This window comes from Manis pentadactyla, chromosome 12, assembly GCF_030020395.1.
Source record: "Manis pentadactyla isolate mManPen7 chromosome 12, mManPen7.hap1, whole genome shotgun sequence".
Classification (NCBI taxonomy): domain Eukaryota; kingdom Metazoa; phylum Chordata; class Mammalia; order Pholidota; family Manidae; genus Manis; species Manis pentadactyla.
Window position 1 is genome coordinate 30,139,963 of NC_080030.1, and position 21,709 is coordinate 30,161,671.

The 21,709-nt window shown below is 43.2% G+C and overlaps 1 protein-coding gene across 18 annotated transcripts in view; it reads right to left on the reverse strand.

Moving 5' to 3' along the window:
- Positions 1 to 21,709, reverse strand: part of AFDN (afadin, adherens junction formation factor) — a 135,562-nt gene that overhangs the window by 39,566 nt on the left and 74,287 nt on the right. For 11 of the 18 annotated variants that reach the window (XM_036926465.2, XM_057490274.1, XM_036926477.2 and 8 more), the window contains 11 exons: positions 21,132 to 21,394; positions 16,918 to 16,987; positions 13,223 to 13,338; positions 7,954 to 8,015; positions 7,627 to 7,832; positions 5,725 to 5,745; positions 4,871 to 5,016; positions 4,470 to 4,564; positions 3,823 to 4,088; positions 1,966 to 2,109; positions 275 to 473 (listed from right to left, as the gene is read on the reverse strand). In XM_036926465.2, the coding sequence (XP_036782360.2) occupies positions 275 to 473; positions 1,966 to 2,109; positions 3,823 to 4,088; positions 4,470 to 4,564; positions 4,871 to 5,016; positions 5,725 to 5,745; positions 7,627 to 7,832; positions 7,954 to 8,015; positions 13,223 to 13,338; positions 16,918 to 16,987; positions 21,132 to 21,394 (1,588 nt within the window). The remainder of the gene's footprint in view (positions 1 to 274; positions 474 to 1,965; positions 2,110 to 3,822; positions 4,089 to 4,469; positions 4,565 to 4,870; positions 5,017 to 5,724; positions 5,746 to 7,626; positions 7,833 to 7,953; positions 8,016 to 13,222; positions 13,339 to 16,917; positions 16,988 to 21,131; positions 21,395 to 21,709) is intronic. The other 7 variants (XM_036926480.2, XM_036926474.2, XM_036926479.2 and 4 more) reach the window with 1 other exon arrangement.

The following is a 21,709-nucleotide window of genomic DNA, read 5'->3' on the forward strand; positions in this document are numbered from 1 at the left end:
AAGCAGGGAAAAGTCATAGTAGGCCCCCTGGCAGCTCGACCAGAAATGTTATCACAACACATCAGCTGAGCGGGTGGTCACCAGACATCCACATGAACTCCGGACATGTCTGAGCCCAGGTCACATACAACGCTCATTTCCAAGTTCCTGGAGCACCACCATGTCCAAAGTGCACACGTGCACCCAAGGCAAGTGGATCCCTACATCAGAACAGAGGAAAAGCTGGCCTCAACCAGCTCACCATTCAGGCTGCAGCATGGTAAACGGTATTTACCTCTCTGGCACAAGGGGTCTAAAAATTCCTGTAAACCATTTGGGATGTTTCTGACGACATCGCAAGAATAGCCATCTTCCGGCAAAAGAAAGGGCAGCTGCAGGTCAGGGTCCTCCTGCAGTTGCACCTCCCGCCCGTCACTGCGTGCCAGCTCATCAGCCGTATTCTCCGCTACAGCCACTACATTTTCTATCAGATCCTGGGTGGAAAACAAATGCAGAATTAAAAAGAGATGCTCAGCAATTGGTGTGGGCAGCGGAGCAGCAATCATTCAGGACAAGGCTGAGCCATCTGTGGCATGGCCTCGTGCACCACACGACGGATCGAGAACCCATGCGCACTCAGAGTCAGTCTGTGAAGCAACAAAATGTGAGCACTGCACACACTTCTAATACTGAACCAAGATACTAATTTCAAGTAATTTGCAGTTTTAAATGGAAATTGTTCAGTCACAAGAAAATAGGATTTTTCCATTTTTAAAGTAATATTCTCCTTGAACAATTCTTTAACATCTAGACGCTAATAACGTTTAAGTACCAGAAAAAAGAACCAGAACTCACACAATGTTACATGTAGAAAAGTCAGGATAAAATACCTATTCCCAGCTCATAGCCTTTTTCTGATGGTGGGTTTATAGCTAATTTTTGTTTAAAAACATTTTGCTAATATATAACTTACATAGAGGAAAGTTCACAAACCACAACAGTACAGCTCAGTAAAGGGAACACATGGGCCCACCTGCCACCTGCTCCCAGACAGAACAGTGCCCCCATGACCGCCCCACACCCGCTTCTCTCCACTGCACTGCTACTGGCTTCTCACACCACAGTGTCGCCCTGTCTCTTCTGCAAAGCCATATGGATGGACGCATACTGTACATACTATGTAGTGGACTTCTGTGCAGTTAATCTCGTGATGCTCATCTGAGTCAGGTAGCTGTAATATATTCTTTTCCACTGCAGTGTGACTGTCTTACATGACCTTTACATGATTTGTTCACACACTGTACTGGACATACGGTGAGTTCCAGTTTTTCATTCTCTTGTACCTGTCTTGCTGGCATGAACTCAATGATGGAGGCTGGGCCATCCATCTAATTAACTTCTCTCTCTACTGAATTCTCAAATCAAGCTCATTGTTTGACTGGGGAGGTGGGTGTCCGCAGCACCTTTTGCTCCATCAGCAGCCAGCTGCGGCGGCCCTGTGACTGGGATGCACCCTGTCCCACCCAGTGGGGATGGTGGTAGGGGTACGGTGCCCAAACCCCAGGCATTGGGCTGAGAACTCGGACCTCACCAGCCAGGCACCCCGGGGGGTCGGGCCTCTGGCACTACCCTGTTGACGGCAAGCCTGGAGCCGGGATGCCTGCCATGGGCAGCTGCCGTCGACCACGGCAGCAGCTTTTGGGCCTCTGGGTCACGAGCCGTGAGGTGCACCATGAACTCAGGGCAGCTTCCTGACTTCCGTCCCCTACCCTTCCAATGATTTCCCAAAACCTCATTCTCAGAACTAGGTTCTTTCTACTTAAAATGTTTCTGTGGCTTCTACCTCTTGCGCTGGACCCGATATAACCCCCATGCCAACAGCACAACTGACCTCATGAGATGACTAAGGAAATAAGCTTTGTCATTACTAAGTAAGTTTCCATCCAGTTTCCTACAAAAACCCATCCCAGCTGTGTGGACCCTTACCATGGGGATGAAGGGCTCATCGGGTGCACAGTGGTAATTCTGCAGTAAAGCTTGAAGCTGAAGTGAGTTTAGCTTAAAGCAGGTGCTGTTTATACTCGGAATGTCCTCAGGGGCATACTTATCCATTGTCAGCAAAGTGGTGGCCTATTTAAAGGAACAAACCACACAAAATACCATGATTTAGATATATTTTGTAGTCTCCCTTTATATAACATTTAAAATGGTAATGACTGGCCAGTTTGATTTTGAAGTGCAGGATGTGTGAAGGAAACACACTTCCTTTAGCATTAACTACTTGTTACCTGGAACTGAGAGCATGGGAAAGGTTTTTAGACAGCGTCTTAATTTCTCTAAAACAAGCATATACAATGGGATTCAAGTATTCATGTTTGATATAATCCAGACCTGAGTACCACCTTTCAAATAAGCCCACCCACCATCTCAGAGAGACCTAGGTGTCATCTTCCCTAGGCTACAAGCATTCTCCAGAGGACACGTTAGCAAGCTACAAGCCCACCTTTCCCGACCCCTCCCCTCAAAGAGCCCGCCAAAGCCCTGGCCATTAAAAGCCTCTTGACCAGTTAAAGACCCTTTTTCCTTTGTTCTGCTGGCCAGGACAGAGGGGTCCCTCTCAGATTTGGCAATAAACCTGCCTGGACTATTGACTTTGAATATCTTTCAATGTTCATGAAATATTTTTTAAAATTCTTAGAAACTTTAAAACATTTATAAGACCAGATAACCAGTTACTGAGGTCTAAAACAAAAAAAAGTCATCGTAATAATGGCCTTTTTTATTACTAGTTGACACAATCTAAGCAAAGTGGCAGAAGCCTTTCTACACTAAATCCCCTTCAAGGAGATTAAGATATTGAGACAAAAGTATAAAATCATACACTGTAGTAAGAATAACAAAAAAGTGTGCTGAACTTTGAGGCTGTAGGTACTTGCTTCTCAAGCTGCAAAGCACTGTTTCCTGTCCAGTCCCTGAGCATCTGTGAGCCCCAGAAGCAGCTGAACCATTGGGGTGGGCTGCCCGTAGGCCCTATTCTCCCCTCCCCCTTCCTCTGATAACTGCAGAGGTGGCCTGCTTAGCTTCCTTCCTCTGATAACTGCAGAGGTGGCCTGCTTAGCTTCCTTTCTGCTTATCCTTCGTGCATCTGCTACAAGCTTTTGCTTTGTGGTTACCTGGCTCTGTAGTCTTAAGAGTTGATTATTTTCCATTTTTAAATTGGAGTTTATCTTTCAATATGGAGCTTTATAAAACACAACTTACTGAACCTCAATAAAAAGGATCCTTTAAGGATATTTACTGGATACCACTTGTCATGGACTGAACTATGTTCCCACCAAAATTCATATGGTAAAGAACTAACCCTGTATACCTCAGAATGTGATCTCATCTGGACATAGTCCTGACAAGTAAATGAGGAAGGAGGTCTCACATGCCTGGTGTCTTTATGGAAAGTGGGCATCTGGACACAGACATGCGCAGAACACTGTGAGGCTGAAGGCAGGGCCCAGGTGACATGTCTACAAGCGCAGGAGCACCAAGGGCTGGCACAGCCACCAGAGCCGGAGATGCCAAGACAGACCCCCTCATGGCCCAGAAGGAGCCATCCCTGCCCACACCTCACCTTGGACTTCTGGCCCCAGAAACAGAGAGCCAACATGTTTCCATTAAAAGACTGAGTCTGCGTACTTTACTACAGCAGCCCAGGCAAACGAGTGCACTGTTGCGTCATTCATTTATGTGTGAAACCCCCAGAGGCAGGGGTGGAGGTCCCGAGTCAACATTCTCACACGACAGGGGCATCCTCATAAAGGAGCTGCAGGTGGCGAGGGCTGGTGCACCCACCTGCACAACTCTGCTGAGGTGACAATCGGCCGCCAGCTCCAAGCCCTGCTTCTCGGCCCACGCTTCGACGTGCCCCAGCTGCTGGCGGACAATCGCCCCCCAGTAGTGCGAGCACAGCCCTGACTCAGGGTCGGTTACCAGTCTGTTGAAGAGCCACATGTTGATGAAGTGGAACAGCTGAGAGAAGAGCTGGATGGTCAGGGCGGCGTTGACTCTGCAGCGCCGCAGCAAAGACATGGCCCCCGTGAGCGTGTGCAAGACGTCATCTGTTCATGACACAGGCGCCAAGGGTCACTCAGGGGAGCCGCCTCGGCACTGGGTTCAGGCAGCGGCAGTCACGGCAAGAGCACCTGGGACTCTCAGAGAGGGAACCAGGGCCTTACCTATGTATAGCTACTAGCAAAACATGCTTATCTAACATTTAGGTTCCGTCTACAAGACTCCGAGAGGGTATAAACAGAAAGACACACTCAAGTGACAGATGTTTTTAAATAACAGTAATTAAAACTTATTTTAAAGACTGCCAAATTCAAAAGAATACCTTTTATTTTTAAAATACTTCCCTCTTGAACATGTTAAATATTAAAATGAAGCTGATAGGAGGGAGAGAGGGAGGGACGATGGAAGGAGGAAAATAATATCCTGACCTATTTTTGGTCTTTGCAGATTGTTCTCTTCAGGGTCATCCAGAAAGGCTGGCATGTAATTATTCAGTTCTGATTGAAGACAGTGAACCAGGTACCTGAAAACACAGCACAAAACACTGCTATTGTCAGACATGGTATCACATGTCAAACAATTTGTACTGTTTAGAAATATTTTCTGTTTAAATGATATAATAGTTTTACTTTCAGGATTCTTGAAACATAGCTCCTGCATTCAGTTTAATAAATCAAGACATTTTGTACAGAGTTATTTACGCTTCTTGATATTCACCTTCAATTAGGGTAAAATTAGTTTCAAAATTTAAATTAGTTTTGAAAATTTAACAGAAGATGAGATTTAAATTTTTACAGTGCAGTGCCACCCCTAAAACTGTGTTCCTTACTTAAATGCCATCTGGACCAAGTGCGCTAGGACATCTTGGGCGTCCAACGTGATCCGACTAAGATCTCGGTCCTGCTTAACGAAGTTGAGGAGCTCAGACGCATTTGCCATCCAGAAAGCAAGAGCCCCTGCAATGTTCTTCTGTTTCTGCAGACAGAACACATTCCCTAAGCAACCACAGGATGAATGGAAACAGTGGAAATAAAAAGGAATGCTTTGGAAGAGCTGCTGAAGATAGACCAGTACCTTCCCATTTTCACCAAGGCACCTGCCACAGATACCAGATACTTGCAAAGGAATTTGGGTGCACACCTCGCAGTGGAAAAACACCCCCGCTGCAACTTGCTCTCAGGGTGCATGTACAGACACAGAGATCTACTTATCTACAATTTAAGAAGTCAGTGGATAAATGGAGATTCCCAATAATACATCACCAAATTGGAGACTGCGTTATCTGGTAATCTGTGACGTGCACATGTGTCCACCCCGATACACACAGTCACTGGCTGGGACACCAGGCAACTCGGTATCAAGTACTGATCTATCGCATCATCTCCCGACCACATGTGCAGGCCAGGCAATCTCAGATGAGCTCCAAAGAATAGGAACCAAGGATGAACAATGAAGAGAAGAAAGAGAACCTTTGTCATCTCAGACCACACTGAAGTGCATTAAGCAGGGATTATGAAATGCTGAGAAAGGCTGACAGTCAGAAGGAGTTTAGTACTGCATGTTTCAGGGCTGCACGAGGGTTATGAACTGCTCAGTCCAGTTGTTGTATTTTGACATGGAAGCAGCATGAGAAACTCAGCTAAGCCAACATAGCCAGGATCAGTTCCCAGCAGGATGTCCTACCTGATCAACCTGGTCTACTTCCTGGAGAAAAACAGACGAGGGGAAATCAAGCAGAACGAGAGAAAGAAACTTGTAAACAATCACGATAGTTAAAAAAAAATCAAAACACCAATATGAAGGTATGACATGAAGGAACGACATATAGTTATGCTATTCCCAAATTACATATTCATTTATGGCTCTAAGGCAGCTTTGGGAGTATATGACATAAAGAGTTGGTTTTATTTTTTTAACATGGACACAATTATTAACTGGATTTCTAGAAAGTTTACCTATAAAAAAGATGTTACAATAAACACATGAACATACTGATCTCTTCAACAGATTTACAAAGGACAGGCTTCTTAATATCTTTTAATGATATTGTGTGACTTAAAGGCACGTATGATGAATTTATTACCCTGGATTATTAAATAAGAATGAAAGTGACAGAAAAGGCCAGAAAAACAATAAAAATAAAAGTTGAGAATTTTAAAATGAATAAAAACACACTGTACCTCAACCAAAAAGGAACAAACTCTTTTTCAGAGTAGGTTTTTGCAAATTAAAGAATTTAAATTATTTGCTACCCTAGTTCTTTTCTAAATCTAAAGGTTCCTCCAATTACATACTAATTCTGAATCTTAAGCTTAAATCAGTTGTTTGGGTATTGGTGATTTCACTGATCAGTTCAAATTCAGTAAGGAAAAGTCTATCATAAGTCGTCTGATGCAGGAGTTCCACAATTGGAAGCAGGCTTTAGAAATCCAAGCACATGGTAGACAGACAACGGCTTGAATGACAACTGACAAGGAAATGCACCCTGGCTGGCAAAATAAGAGAGTAAGAAAATGGTACTCAAATTAGAACGACTTTCCTTTTGATTTGCCTCCTCACTTGGGTAAAAGATCATAATCCCCACAAATTCATGATAACCACTCAAACAAACATTTCTTGGAAAATGTTGGCCTTTTAAAACAATTCTGAGAGAAACTGAAAGATTAGTTTGCATCAAAGCATCCAGACAAGAGAAAAACAAAGCAGCCATCTATTCATGTTGCTTAACATTACACAGCTAGAGTTTTCTAGCTCAGTTGTAGCACTGACAAGTTTAAGGACTTTAGAGATGAAATCTAATTTATGTGTCTGGAAAACTGTGATGTCCACGTTGTTGACTGCAGACAGAGGGCGCTTCGGGGAGCGGGCCACTCTCCCACGAGAGTGCCTGGCTTCATGGGATTTTCAGAGTACATTTATGAAAGAACCTGAACCTAAGCTCCACCCTCAGAAGTCATGACGTCTGCGTCACGCCTATGTAAGTGCTACCCAGACCCCGATCACTCTGAACACCACCGCAGGCTCACAACAGAAGAGCAAGTGCCTTTTTATAACCACTAAGTCGTTCCAAGGTGGTTGCCAGGGATGGGGGAAGGTGATGGGAGACACAGCTCGTGGGCCAGGTGCTTCTCCGGAGGGATGGAAATGCCTGGGAACCAGACAGAGGCCATGGCTGTACAAACACCATGAATGTTCTAAATGCCCTAAACTGATTAACTTTAAAACAGCTAATCTCATGTGAATTTCACCTCAATAAATTATTTTTTTTAAATGCTAAGAAAACCTGTAAATGTCAAAACTTTGTTAAAAAAACCATTTTTTAAAACAAGTAATTTTAAGGGTCTCTTTCATGATCATTATTTTACTACATACACATTTTATGTTCCTTTATTCCAAAGTTTATAGGAAAGAGTTTATCTTTCAACTTTTAAAGCTGTATGATTTCAATACTACTTAATTAACTTTTATTTTAGAAAAAATTCTTAAGATAAAGCCAAACATGTAACCAAATCTAAACCACTACAGACACCGATGTGAAGGAAGAGCCCTGGCCCTCCTCGGGAGGCGGCGTGGGCGGAGGCTCACCTGGATCACCCCTTCCATCATGCTCACCATCTTGTTGACCGTGGCGATCACTTTGTGAGCGCGCTCCGCGGGGCTGGCATCAGGTCGGTACTGGCTTGACAATACATACCGACACGCCATGTACAATACGTACGTAGGCGACAACTTAAAGTGTACTGTAGAGCTATTAGTATAGTTTATAATGGCAGATAAGAACGAATCTTCAGCTGTGAAAAGATTCAAAGCAGAAGAACAAAAAGAAAGCAAAGAACACAAATACTGTGAGAATCAGACGGGGAGCACGGGAATAAGAAATAACTCACGACCAGTGGGATCTAAGTTACTCACAGCTCTCCCTGAATTCGATGCTTGCAGGCAGTGTCAGCTCAGGCCCAGAGGCATCCTGAGTTCTGGAAGAAGAAGGTGCCATCTCAACATCAGATCACACGGCTAACACCACCCACAACCTGTGCAGATTCCTGCAACAATTTTTAAATCTCTACACAGGTTTTTCAAATAATACATAGCCCAAAGCCTCATTTTCCTATGTCACCTATTCAAAATACTCAAGAGGCATACAGAGTGATTGCATCCCAGCTCCTCAGAGGTCATCTCCTGGACATTCCTGCTCCCACCGTGAGAGCAACCTGAGCATGATTCTCTCTTCCTGATGAAGCCTCCATGCGGAGGAACCAGCTACGTACCCGCCGCAGCCATGGCTCACCTGGCAGCAGCGGGGCTGGGGGCCGTGAGGAAACACGAAACTGTGCGCATTTGTAATTGAGCTTTCCAATGCAAGAGAAAATTTCCCCATGAGCTGGACATCGTCTTTCTTCCCTGATGAAGGTTAGACAAGACCACCCCTGCAGGTCCCTGCCAGGCATTGAGCATTAGTGTTCCCAATGCTCACAGTAAGGCATGTCTCACGTTTATCCTTAAAGTCCCATAAATTCTAAGCACTTTTTATCATTTGGCCTGACCCTACAAAAATAAGGAACTGCCAACATATCAACACAGAGAAACTATAATTTTGAACATTTCTAAGAGCCAGAACTGTACTAAAGTTTATCTGTTTTCGGGTATTCAGGATCAAATTAATCCAAGTCAGGACATTTCTATTTCTATAAATAAGTCCTTCAAGGTCACCCTGCCGGGGCTGTTAGGACAGAAGGTAGGGCAGTCACCCAGAAGTCTTCTTCCACTTACAATACGGACATACGTAGGGATGACTCTACTGGGACACAACGCAACCCAAGCTTATGACTGTACTATGGTCAAAAATGCATGGAAGCCACCAGGAACCACAGATTTTCTAAGATGTGCGGATAGATCATTACCAATCCAGTTCAGGCCTTTTATCTAAACAGATTTAGTCCTTTTCTCATTGGGTAATGTTCAGTTTACTCTTTCACTTTGACTTGTGATTAGAATTTCAAGCAATTTAATTACTCCTCTAAATTAGTTTGCCACTAGCTATATTTTATGTATAACATTTGTACACCTCCCCACCCCAATCACAAATAGCTAAGTGGTTAGCTTCCTCAACAGCTCAGTATTTTTATCATTGTAGTTCGACTTTAACATAGATAATATGAGGAAATGCTTCAAAATTCCATCTTTGAAAAGATAAAACTAAAACTGATGGTAAAAGCGAAGGGCGTGAGTCCTGCCCCGGGCAACCTGAACTGGAAACCCAATGGTGGGGAGACAGTGAGGCCCAGGGAATGAAAACATCTACTGAGCAAACCAAGCTGAGGCCGATGCTTGTTCAAATGAAACCTAGGTGAAACGAACAGTCAGCAGCTGTTGGATATTTGACCTTGCTAGTGACCTTAAAGACAGTCATTTTCAGCAAAACATCTAAGTCCTGAATCCTGGACAAAAGCATAATGAACCAGACAGACTTAAGTATTTTGACTCACTCATATAATCAGTTCAGACAATAAAAACTTCAAAAATGGTAGGAGAAAAAAACCCCAACCTATGATAACAGATTTTATACAGGTACAGACTGGCTGGGTGATTCCTTTCCAACAGCAATGCTCTCTTTCCCCCATTCCTCACCTTCTCCGTATACCAAAGAGGAATAAGAAAAAAATACAAGAGTGACTATAATAATCATTATAGGTAAAAACAAAAATCTTTTCATCAAATGATATGCTTCAAGGTTTACTATTCAGTCTATGATTTAATAATTTGGATTTAACACAAGAATTTAGGTATAAAATGCTCTAATATAGGTATAAATACTCAATTATTTTAATCTCTCCCACCCTGTCATATTCATCTAAAATTGCAGGCAAGCAGTTATTTTCAATTTAATACCCATAAAATGAACCTGAGTGTTACCAACTGTGTTTCATCAAGAAATCTAGTAAAAACAAGGAATTTAAATTCTCACTGAAAAAATTTAAAAATGTCAATAATAACTTCAAAGTCCCTCCTGTGATTCAAAAATATTTTTTTCTTAATTAAAGTTAGTATTTTAAATATATTAAACAACTTGGATTTTTATGAAGATATCAGTTAGATCAAGCACTGCTTATACTAACACTGCATATGTGGAAAACAAAAAGAAAATGGGAAGTCATTTGTTTCCATCTGTGTCTTAATATATCAGCAAAGTAACATACTTACAGTTCAAAGAACACCTTTAATAAGTCTTTGCAAAGCAGAACAATCTGATCTTGCAAAAAACTGTTTAAAGTATATGCTCACAGAATAAAATACTCTGACTGCGCTTAACCATTATGTCTGTGCTGACACTGTACTAACACACCACAGGCAAGTACTACTTATCTATACTGCTTAACTTTGCATATCCTAAAAGCATTATCCTAACTGATATTTCCCCTCCCCATGGCGATTCATTCACTCATTCAAGTATTTGTGGCCTAAAAGCTACCATACATACCTCCTGATCACTGTGTAAACAAACAGAGGTACACTAGAATACTAATCCATTCTGAACATCTCACTGTAGAACACAGCAACAAAAACAAGTAGACACAGAAGGTACACTATCATAAAAAATTAGCACAGCCAACAGGTCCTGCATAATACCAAAAGTCCACAATGAAAACAAGAACCTGAGATTCCACCTGAATCTACAACTTCAATTACTGTGATGAATGACATCAAAATTTGACAACATACAGTGCCCTCTACTGGAAGGGGGCATACAACGGTGTCAGCTGGCTGGCAGGGAATTGATGAGCAGTGACTGGGCAAATCTCCTGCCTCTGCTGACACTTGTTATATGACCATGGAAGGAGACCAGCAGAATGGTCTCACCAAAACTGGAACAGCATCAAAAGATGAGTGCTCCAGTGTCACGCTGATACAGGGAACACAGTGACATACCGCATTTCCCTATTTCTGCCTGAGCTCTGAGCACACTTAAGAGCCCCAACACCCAACAATGCTGCAGTTCCAACTCACCAGCACTTGGACTCATCATCTCTTTGTTATTTAACTACCATGGATGAGGAATGGACATTTCAACATTTAAACAATTCCAGAGGTCACAAGGAAGTAGAATTCTCATTAAGGGGACATATATTTAAAAACACTAAGAACAGGAAGTAAGAAAAGATGTAAACTCTCTGTTCAAAAGAACTAGACGATTCAACCAAGAATTGGGAGGGGTGCAAGTTGCAGCGCTCCAAAATCTTGTGACTATAGACTATCTACTGTTAAAAGAACATATGGGATGTGAACAATTCCCAGGAATGGGCTGTTTTTTAATTTGTCTGATTTCTCTCAGACTGTTCAAGTACAGTTGGACAATATCCATCATATCATAGACAAATTTTCACAAATGCCTAGGATGCCTAACTGGTTTTCTTGGCCTCACTGGAGATGGCTGGTAATTATAGATCTGCTTTGGTTATGTAACTGTATTCCTGTTATGTTAATGTGTGTGTGCAATTTAATTAGTAGTTTAAAACCTATACATGCTTAAATTACTCTACAAGAAGATATGTCAAAGAAATAATCAATCTCCCCATGTTTTCTTCTGCCTGCTACTTCTATAGCTTTTCTTCTTCCTTCCTAATTACAACCCTTAAATAGAATTTGTGCCTCATATCGAATTTACCGAGTATCATAATTCCTCCAAGTGCTAAAGATATCTCAAGACAAATGCTGGGCATAGAAGCCACAGGGCATAAATATGCATAGAAGTAAAAAGCTAACCTTTTCAAACAATATGGCTTCTCTCTCACTTACCAACTTTACATCTCCCTGTATGGCCCCGCTGGTTAGCCAGAGACGGGTAAGATTCCTCAAGGGAGGAACAACCTAAGACAGGCACAGTCACAGGGGGGCCATCAGGTGAGAAATTGGGGATCAACAGAGGTGAGGCTTAGAACCTCTCCCCCCCTGTTTTGAGAGAAATCTTCTGCATCCGTGGATGTTTTGTTGCCCTTGTCTAGCTTGGATTAACACATAGTCTACAGGCACATACCTGATCATCTACATTTGCTCTCTTACAACACTAAACTAAGTTTTCTACCTTTACCTTACATCTACCTACCACTTCAGCATTTTATTAAAAATAAAAATAATAATAATAATAAAGGGAGAAATGTGGTATCTACATATAAATCAAGTATAAAAATCAAATGAATATTCATATTTGACCTGATTGTTTATGGTTCATAATGCGTGATCAAAACCGAATGTTTCTGTGATGACTGCCCCTTGCACTGTTCACCATGTAAGAACTTATTCACTATGTAAGAATTTGTTCACCATGTAAGAACTTGTTCATTATACTTTAGAAGATTGGAGACTGTTGAGAATTAGGCTTGGGGTTGATTAATGATTGTGCATTGAGTCCCCTATACAGAATTTTATTGTTGTTAACAACCATTTGATCAATAAATATAAGATATGCCCTCTCAAAAAAAAAAAAGAACTAGACAAGAACAATTCCAGGAGAAAAAATAATTCATCCCATCTTTTTCAACAGGAGGAACATCACACCAGAGCGCAAGACACAGTATCTGGCACTGTATAGTTCTTAAAATCTCTACTTCAGAATCATTTTTGGCTTTGTGCATTTTTAAGTATGTGAGAATTTCTTCTAGAAGTGAGTGAAATGATTGGTTTTATCTAAATATGAAAAATGATCAAATGTTAAAATCCTGTTAAAAACCTCTCTTTCTCCATGCATTCAGAGTAGCATATTTAAAATAGAAATTTTCAACTCAATGTGCCTCCTAATCAATGGGCTGACACTGTGGCATATGTGCATATAAGAGATATGACTATTTGGGGAAGGAAAGTATAGCACAGAGAAGACAAGTAGTGACTCTATAGCGTCTTACTAGGCTGATGGACGCTGACTGTAATGGGGTATGTGGGGGGGACTTGATAATGGGGGGAATCTAGTAACCACAATGTTGCTCACGTGATTGTATATCAATAATACCTTAATTAATAAAAAAAGAGATATGACTGTCGATGTAGCATTTTTCCAATTCAATAACACAGGAAGTAAATACTCCACAACTACTGCTAACGTTCTAAAGATGGACTCAATAACCCCGACCCCAGACCCTCCTCGGAACACCTTACTTGAGCACAAAATCCCAAGCGCAGCTGCCCCCACCTGCTTTCTTGCCTGCGGAAGTCCTGCTGCTCCACTCTGACCGCCGGCTTCACCGTCCCTCGCTCAGTTGTGCTGGGGGCAGATGGTGCCCTGTCGCTGTCCAGTCTGGTGGTACTCTAAGCCAGGGGGAAACACAGGGCCTTAAAAACACCATGCAGACCAACCAAGCTTTACACTTCATGCTACAGGTGAAGATCTGATGCAAGGCCGCCAAGGAGTGGGCAGGAGAGGACGCAGAGAAGAGCAGAGAAAAGGCCCAGCAGCGCCCACAGTGGCTGGCCATGGACACTGCTCTGGTGACAGCAATGATAGCCACTTCCAAAAAGGAGCTAGGAGTTGGCTTAAAACACAGGCATGCAAAAGCTGTTCATACACATGGACAAGGGTTCTTCCAGAAGTACAGTAATAATAGTGGCTCTATTCCAAAAGGTGCTCTTAAATCAGGACAGAGTTGAGAGAATACAACAGTAAGAGAAGGGGTCTTTATTTTTAAGAAAATAATTTAAAAATCTGCTCATTATAGCTCAATACCTAATGAAGAATTCAGTACAGAAACTTGTTTACTTCTTGCCATTAACAAAGGAAAAAAAAATACATATATAGTAACTCAATGCCTTTAAACCTTCCTAACAGCACACATTCCTAATCAACCTGTGGCAGACAAATAGGATGCTACTTATACTAAGAAAACAATCAGAAAAAAGAGCCAAATTTGTATAAAGAAATCCACTGCAGCAAAAATTTTATATAAGATTTTGTATTACATCTGTTTACTGTAGAAATTAAGCACAGATAAGTAAATAAAAATCAACTTTGTCTTCCCAGCCAGGGGTTAACATTGGGCTGTATGCCCCTTTCCAGTTTTTCCTGTTTTCCGTAAATGAGACTACAATCTATGCTCTACTAAGTACTTTTTCCTGTGCTGTCCCAATGTCATCAATGCCTCACAATATTTTCATATTACAGAACCGCTTAACGTTTTGTTGTCTATTCATCAAAGTTCATTAAACCTATCCTTCATTATATTACTTAAAATGTGCATCAGTATAGAGCATCATGACAGCTTTGCTTATAAACATGCATATTCATACACAATAATGAGTCCCATAAACTGCTTGGTCAGTGGATGGCAATAGTTAGATGACAAATTGTTATACAAGAATAATAGGGCAATGGATAAACATGTTTCTATGCTAAATATTACAAAACCAAGTTTTGCTTGTTTTCAAGTGATTTTCAAAGGAAATGCTCACAAAACATAAGTCAAAGGAAGCAAGACAGAAAGGTTGTATGTGTGTGTAGAGACAGATTTAACTATGTTAAAAGGTATAAATGAACACACGTATGTTTAAATAGTTCAGAAAAGGATCCATCAGAATATTCCCAATAGCCAACTATAAACTGTGGATGATTTTCATTTTTCTTACATTTTCTTGTCTATTTACCCTGTTTTCTATGTTGACTATACATTTTTATTAGAAAGTAAAAATTTTATACAGATAGTTACATATGGTTCCAAGAGTTTTTACTCATTCAATTATTTAACAGAACTTTGCTGACAGCTTTCTGTTCTAGGTACCAGAAGAGCAGCAGCAAATGTATCAAGCAAGACACCTACTGATACAGAGCTCAGGTCCTACAGTCTGTGAACAAGAGACTGTATTAGATGGTGAAAAAGCGACACAAAGAATTTAACATAGGGTACTTGCAGTAGTGCCTGGATGCTCAAGAGGACTCCTTCAAGGAGGTGACTTACGCTAAGATCTGAGATAAGAAGGGGCTAGCCACGTGAAAGTCAGCAGAAAGCATATTCTAGGGAGACACGCCCTTGGGCCTTCGACAGGAAAGGGTGGACGCTCAGGGAACAGAAGCCAGCATGACCGGTGCGCAGCACATAACGGAGCTGTGGCCAGCACGCACTAGGCTGAGAGGGAAGGCAGCCCAGGACAGCAGGAGCTGTGCAGGATACAGTGAAGACTGGGAAGTCTGGAAGGAGAGCCCACGGGGCTCTGAAAGCAGGGCAGCAGCAGAATGGGATGCATTTTTACAACCCTGGCCTGGCTGCGGGGAGAATGCAGAGCTAGGGTGGTAAGAGGAAGGGGTGCTATCCAGGAGGCTGTGCAGCACCCCTGCCAGCGAGGACCACAGCCTGCGCCGGCCTCTGGGAGTGATGGTGGAGAAAGGCAGACACCTGTAGACTATTTCACAGGGAGAGCAAACAAAACTTGCCAGTGACTGGACATGGAGGTTGGGAGCAGGAAAGGACCAAGGACATCTTGTGACAAATTCGGCTGAAGCAACATTGTTTACTGAGATGGGGTGGGATCCGGAAAAGAAAGATGTTGGAGAAAGAAAATACAGCTCTGTTTTAGCTGTGTTAGATTTGCAACACGTGTCAGACGTCCCCTGTGTGTACATGAAGCAGTCCTACAGTCTGGGGAGGTCAGGGCCAAAAACACAGGAGTAATTAATAAATAGATGGTGTTTTATTTTAGGCAATACATAAGATTATCAAGGGAACATGTATAACAGAGGCAGTGGCCCTAGGTCAGAAACCTTGGCCCCCCAAATGTAAGTCAAGCAGAGGAGGAACGAAGAGGTGGGACAAGTCAGGACAGAGATAGCCAGGAAGCCGAAGGACGGAAGTGCTCCAAGCAGGTGGCGGTGGCCCAGCTAAGACACAGAGCCAGAACACACATGGAACTTGGGAGTCTGTGGTCACCGTGCCCGCGACAGATATTCCCATGCAGAGGAAGGGGCCCCCTGGGAGCTGCAGAAACCACACTATGGATAGGAGTAGAAAGGTGGGGGGCAGCAGTTCGGGGGTGCAGCAGGGTTTTTAAAACAAGAGGTACCACCACACTCTGGTGATGAAATGCCCCAGGACCTTGGGTTTGCTGCATCACAGCCTCAACCAGCCATACCCTGAGCAGCCCCTTCTGCGGAACCCAGGCTGAGCTCCACTTTTGCTTTAGCCCATCCACCAGTTGAACCAGGGACTCAATGTGGTGCCAGCCTGGGCCCAAGCCCTCAGAGCTTGTAACTCTGTGGTTCCTGTGAGGCACCGGGGCAGCTGGACGCCCCGTAGAGAGGACCCAAGTTGACAGGGCGTAGGAGGCCAGCCCCTGCAACCCAACACCACCTGGCCACCCAACTAACCCACCAGCCAAATGCAGCAACACAAGTGGCCACCAGCAAGACCAGCCAACGGCCCAGCCGAGTGCAAACTATGCTGCACAACCAACTGCCACTTGTCCCCAAGGCCATGGGGTGGTGTGTCACCCAGCAACAGACGACCAAGGTGAGCACACAGACAATGGCCATGCAGAAGGTCGGGGACAGCTGGGATCAAAGTGCCTGGGACGGCGAGCTGACAGGCAGAAGCTGGGGCCCAAGGCAGGGCCCAAGGGGCAGGAGCCCTTTATGTTCAGGGGCCCATGGCCAGGATGGGCTGCTTACGCACAGCAAAAGCCTAGGACACACTTCTTGGAAAGAAGCACAGTCTCCCCAGCTCTAGGGAAGAAGATGGGCTGCCAGGCCTTTTATGTGTCACTAAGCAGCAACACAGTAGGTCAGGACAGCTCACACTGAGAGACCGCTGTGAGCCTGTTTTCACAAGTATGTTGCCAGTAACTCATTCACGTGTCCTGTGACGGTATCGCCACAGTCCCCTCAGGCAACATACAGCCGCCTACCTTGCTTACTGGTAACGCTGTTCCACTATGAACATCTCCTCCTAAGTCAAAAGTTGTCTCCTGAACAATTCTGTTGGGGTAAAAAAAGAAATATATAGAATTAATTCTGAAATAATAGAGTGCAGTTTTCTCCTCTTTAATAATAAAAAAGGGGCAGTTAGCTGTATTTCCCAATGTTCAAAGATTTTCAAGAACTCCCTCTATTTTCAGCACAGAAAATTATAGAACAAAAAATCTATTGTAGCTTCATGAACTTTTACTGATGTACACTGAATCTCAGGATATTTTTTTAAATGACACTTGAATATCAATAAATTGAAAGGAACCATAAAAGAGAACAAGCAATTTTTCCCTGTCACCTGCGTCTGGGATGCAAGTGGCACGCGAGGAAGTGCAGGGGTCTGAGGGCTTCACAAGCCCGTGTGTGGGCCCAGGGAAGGGATCAGCGCTCACAGGGCACAGGAGCTGAGCTGCCCTGTCTGAAAGCCACTCTGATGATTTCTGAAAAGCTCACAGATACCTCTACTTAGGCTACAAACAAAGAAGTGGGGAAGTAGTTGACAATGCTAGTAATCAGATCAAGAGTTATTCTGGTTTAAACATTTTTTTAGAGTATCTCAAAAAGTCAAAATAGTTACACTCATCATTTTGAAAAATTAGTTCAGAATATATACAAAACCTCATTTTAAATCGCCAATAACCTGAAGCAAGCTACAGTTCTTTGGCAGAAATGAAGAGGGAGCACAATCCTTTGGTCCCAGCCCATGAGAGAGGACAGAAATAACCCCACACACGTATGGTCAGTCTACGACAATGGAGGCACGAACATACAAAGGGGGAGGACAGTCTCTTCAATAAATGGTGCCAGACAGCCACACGCAAAAGAATAAGACTGGACACTGCCTCACATGATACACCAGCCTAAAGACTTGACTGCCAGTTCTGACATGGTAAAACCCCCATGAGAGAGTAAGGTGGGAGCCCCGTGACATGGGTCTTGGCAATGATTTCCTGGCTCTGACACCAAACACAAAGGCAACACAAACAAAAACAATCAAGTAGGATGCCATCAAACTCAGCAGCATCTGCACAGGAAACAAAACCAACAAAATGAAAAGAGACAACCTACTGAATGGGGAAAAGTACTTGCAAACTACATATCTGAGGAGGGGCTAATATCCAGAATGAATGAAGAATTCACATAACTCGATAGGCAAGAACACTGACTAAAAACTGGATGGAGCATCGGAATAGACATTTTCCCAGAGAAGATACACAGATGACCAAGAGTACCTGAAAGGATGCTCGACATCACAGATCATCAGGGAAATGCAAACCACAGCTTCCAACTCACACCTGCTAGACCGAAGTCATTCTCAAAAGGAGAAGAAACAGCAAGCATTGCTGAGGTCATGGAGAAAAGGGAGCCTCTTGGTGGAAACGTAAACTGGTGCAGCCAGTGTGGAAAACAGGAGGAGATTCCTCAAAAATTAACACTACAGCCACCATATGATCCAGCGATCCCACATCTGGGTATTTCTCTCAAGGAAATGAAAACACTAACTCAAAAAATACATGCACCCCCATGTTCACTGCAGTGTTATTTATAATGGCCAAGACACATGACAACATTGTGACTATAGCGACATTGCATGACCCATCTGAAAGCTGCAAGGAGAAATAACCCAGTGCCCACTGATGCATGAACAGATAAAGATGTGTGTGTGTGTGTACGTATGTGCGCACACACACACAATGGAACACTATTCAGCCATAAGAAATCTTGCCATTTGCCACAACATGGATGGGCCTTGAAGACATTATGCTAAGTGAAATCAGTCAGAGAAAGACAAATACCGTCTGATCTCACTTACATGGGGAATCTTAAAAACAAAACAAAACAAACCCAAGCTCAATGATACAGAAAACAGACTGGTCATTGCCAGAGGCAGGGGGTGGAGGGTGAGCAAAATGTGCCAAAAGATACACAACTTCTATTTATGAATGAAGTCATTGGGACATAAAATTCATGTGTGTAATGTGAAAGAGCATTGTGACTATAGTTAATAAAACTGTAGTACATATCTGAAAGCTCCTCAGAGACTAAGTCTTAAAAGTTCTCATCACGAGAAAAAAATGTACAGCTAAGGTTGAGGATGGATATCAACTAGTCTGTGGTGATCATTTCACAATACATATAAACACTGACTCATTATGTTGTACACCTGAACATATGTCAATTATACCTCAGTAAAAAAATACATATATAGAATCCTTGAAAAAAAAAATTACTTAGGTTACCTACCTAGAAATTAGTGTAATAGTTTGATATTAGAACAAAATTTATGTTTATAAAAAACTGAAAGCTCTTCCTAACTTATAGATGAACACTAAGTACTGGTACATTCAACCACCGAGCAGTTTTTGCTGTTCTGTAGGGAAAAGATGTAATAAAATTTCACAGCATGTTCCCTTCATTGAAACCTAAGCCATATTCCTGTCTGATCTCTGCACCTGGCCAGAGGTATGAGTAAAAGACACAACTGCAGGCCTCTAACAAAGGAACCACTGTAGCAAACAGCAACAGGGAGGTGACTTTTTCACCTATGGAAAAACACCCCTGAGCAAAACAGAAGGATGGGCATTAACAGTGGGGCAGACACAGTGCGCAGGATCGCGGTCACACACAGCAGCGGTCCCGATCATAACGTCACTAATGCCATCAGCATGAGGATGTGAAACTCAGGATGAAAGCGCCACTGTGAACGGGAGGCAGCAACTACAGGTACTCCCATGAGACAGCACGCCCGGCACCGGGAGGAAGGGTCGCACGGGGTGACCTCTTTGGGGGAACATCCTAGGAGCAAGTGGAAAGTAAGGCCCCTTCCAAAGCAGGCATTCCTCCACATGGAAAGCTCTGGGATGCTGACAGGAGGAGGCAAGGCTGAGGAGAGGTTAACAACGACAGTGGAAGACTTCTGAGCACGATCATTTGCTGAACAAAAGAACCTGTGCTAAGAAGTCAGGATGAGGAACAGAAAGTGGGGCAAAGGCAGATACTTAACCTTACAAAAGGAAATGAGAATCTGGGTCTCCTGGGCACAGTTAGAAAGGATGGGTTAGGCACACAATCAGTTTAAAGCTGGAAGAGAGAGTCAGACAGACATGGACCTTCTTGAGGACTATAGGCATGTGCCGTTTTTCCTGGGAACTAAGGTTTGGTCATTTGCTGGAGCCTGGAGCTCGATGTGAGAGGCTGGAACCGGAGGCCTCACGCAGCCCATGCCACCTCCAGGATCCACTCTGCCTGTACGGACATGTGCGATGATCCACGGGTGTTCCTCTTGGAGAAAGACATCAAGTCTAAATTGTACTAGCTGCTCATCTCCCTTTTCCTTTGCCAGGACTCAATGCACACAGAATGAACAGCAGCAGAGTTCATCAATGACCCATCAGAAACAATCAATTGAAGCAGAGTTTCTACCAATACAGTATGAAGAAAGTGAAATTCCACACCTGGCCCAAAGTGTAAGCTCTGGGAGGCTAGCCAAAGAGGTCATGGACACAAACAACGATGGGGCAGGGCAGAAAAGGCCCCCCATGTGCTGGTGGAACCGGCGCCCTGCAGTTGCTTTCAAGCACAAAGGAAGAGTCTTTGAAGCCCACACCTCGTCACCTGCCAGACGTGTTAAGAGAAGACCCACAATACCTGCTTTTTCTTAAATTACCAAAAAAGGAGGCTGCTCTCCCCATCTCACAAGCTTTACTGGATAGGAAGGATTTTTGCTGCCAGGTGATGGGCCCACACTGCACGTCCTCAGAAAGACACCAGGTGGGGCTAAAATATTTTGAATTCCCTAAAGATGATGACACGCTTCATTACCCTGGGGTGCACTGCAAGAGCCTCAGCACAGACTTCAGCCACAGAGAACCCCGTAGTTCATCACAAAAGCACACACGCAGCACAGCTGAAAACCAGACTGAGAACAATTTAAGAACCAGCCACAACTTCCACATTTAAGATGAAGGCAAGCCCCCTGGATCTTTCTTCTTCTCTCTGAAACCAACCCACGTCAAGAACCAGAACCGCAAACCCTACTTGGAATTTTTAAAAATTAAAACAAAATAAAAATAACATGATCTCTGCCTAATTCAGATTGTTTAAACATAATCAAAACACTCTAAACCCCTCGAAGTCGATGTGTGATTATTACCCAGGCTTATGTCTGGGACCCTTCACCGTCAAGCCTCCATCCACAGATCTCTTGGTGAGCATGTGGTCCTGGCTGGGATCCACGAACTTGAACACGTGTGACGCCCCGAACTGCACCTTCATTCCGCTCTGCAGCATGGTCGTCTCTGAGATGCGCTGCCCTTCCACGAGCGTCTCGGCATCCATGCTTCTTGGAGTGACAGTGACAACACCATCCATGTTGGTGAGGTCACAGTGATGGGGCTGAATTCCCGAACCAAACAACTGAAAATAAGAGGAAATCAGAGAGATGCCTATCAAAAAATACCTAGTATTTAAAAACAGCATTTTAGAACCATGGGTTCCCCTTTTATAATAAATGTAATCTAGTAAGCTCTGGATTTTTGGTGTCTTTTAGGTGATTTCCCTCCAATAGCATAAAAATTAAAAATTGTCCAAAAAGTGTCAAAATGACTGAACATACTTTTAGCATCCAGTAACTTAAGATCTATTGTAACTGCATTGAAAAGCATGTCATCTTAAGCATTTATTATACAATTAATGGGTACAGCCATATAGATCATTAGGAGTACAAATTCC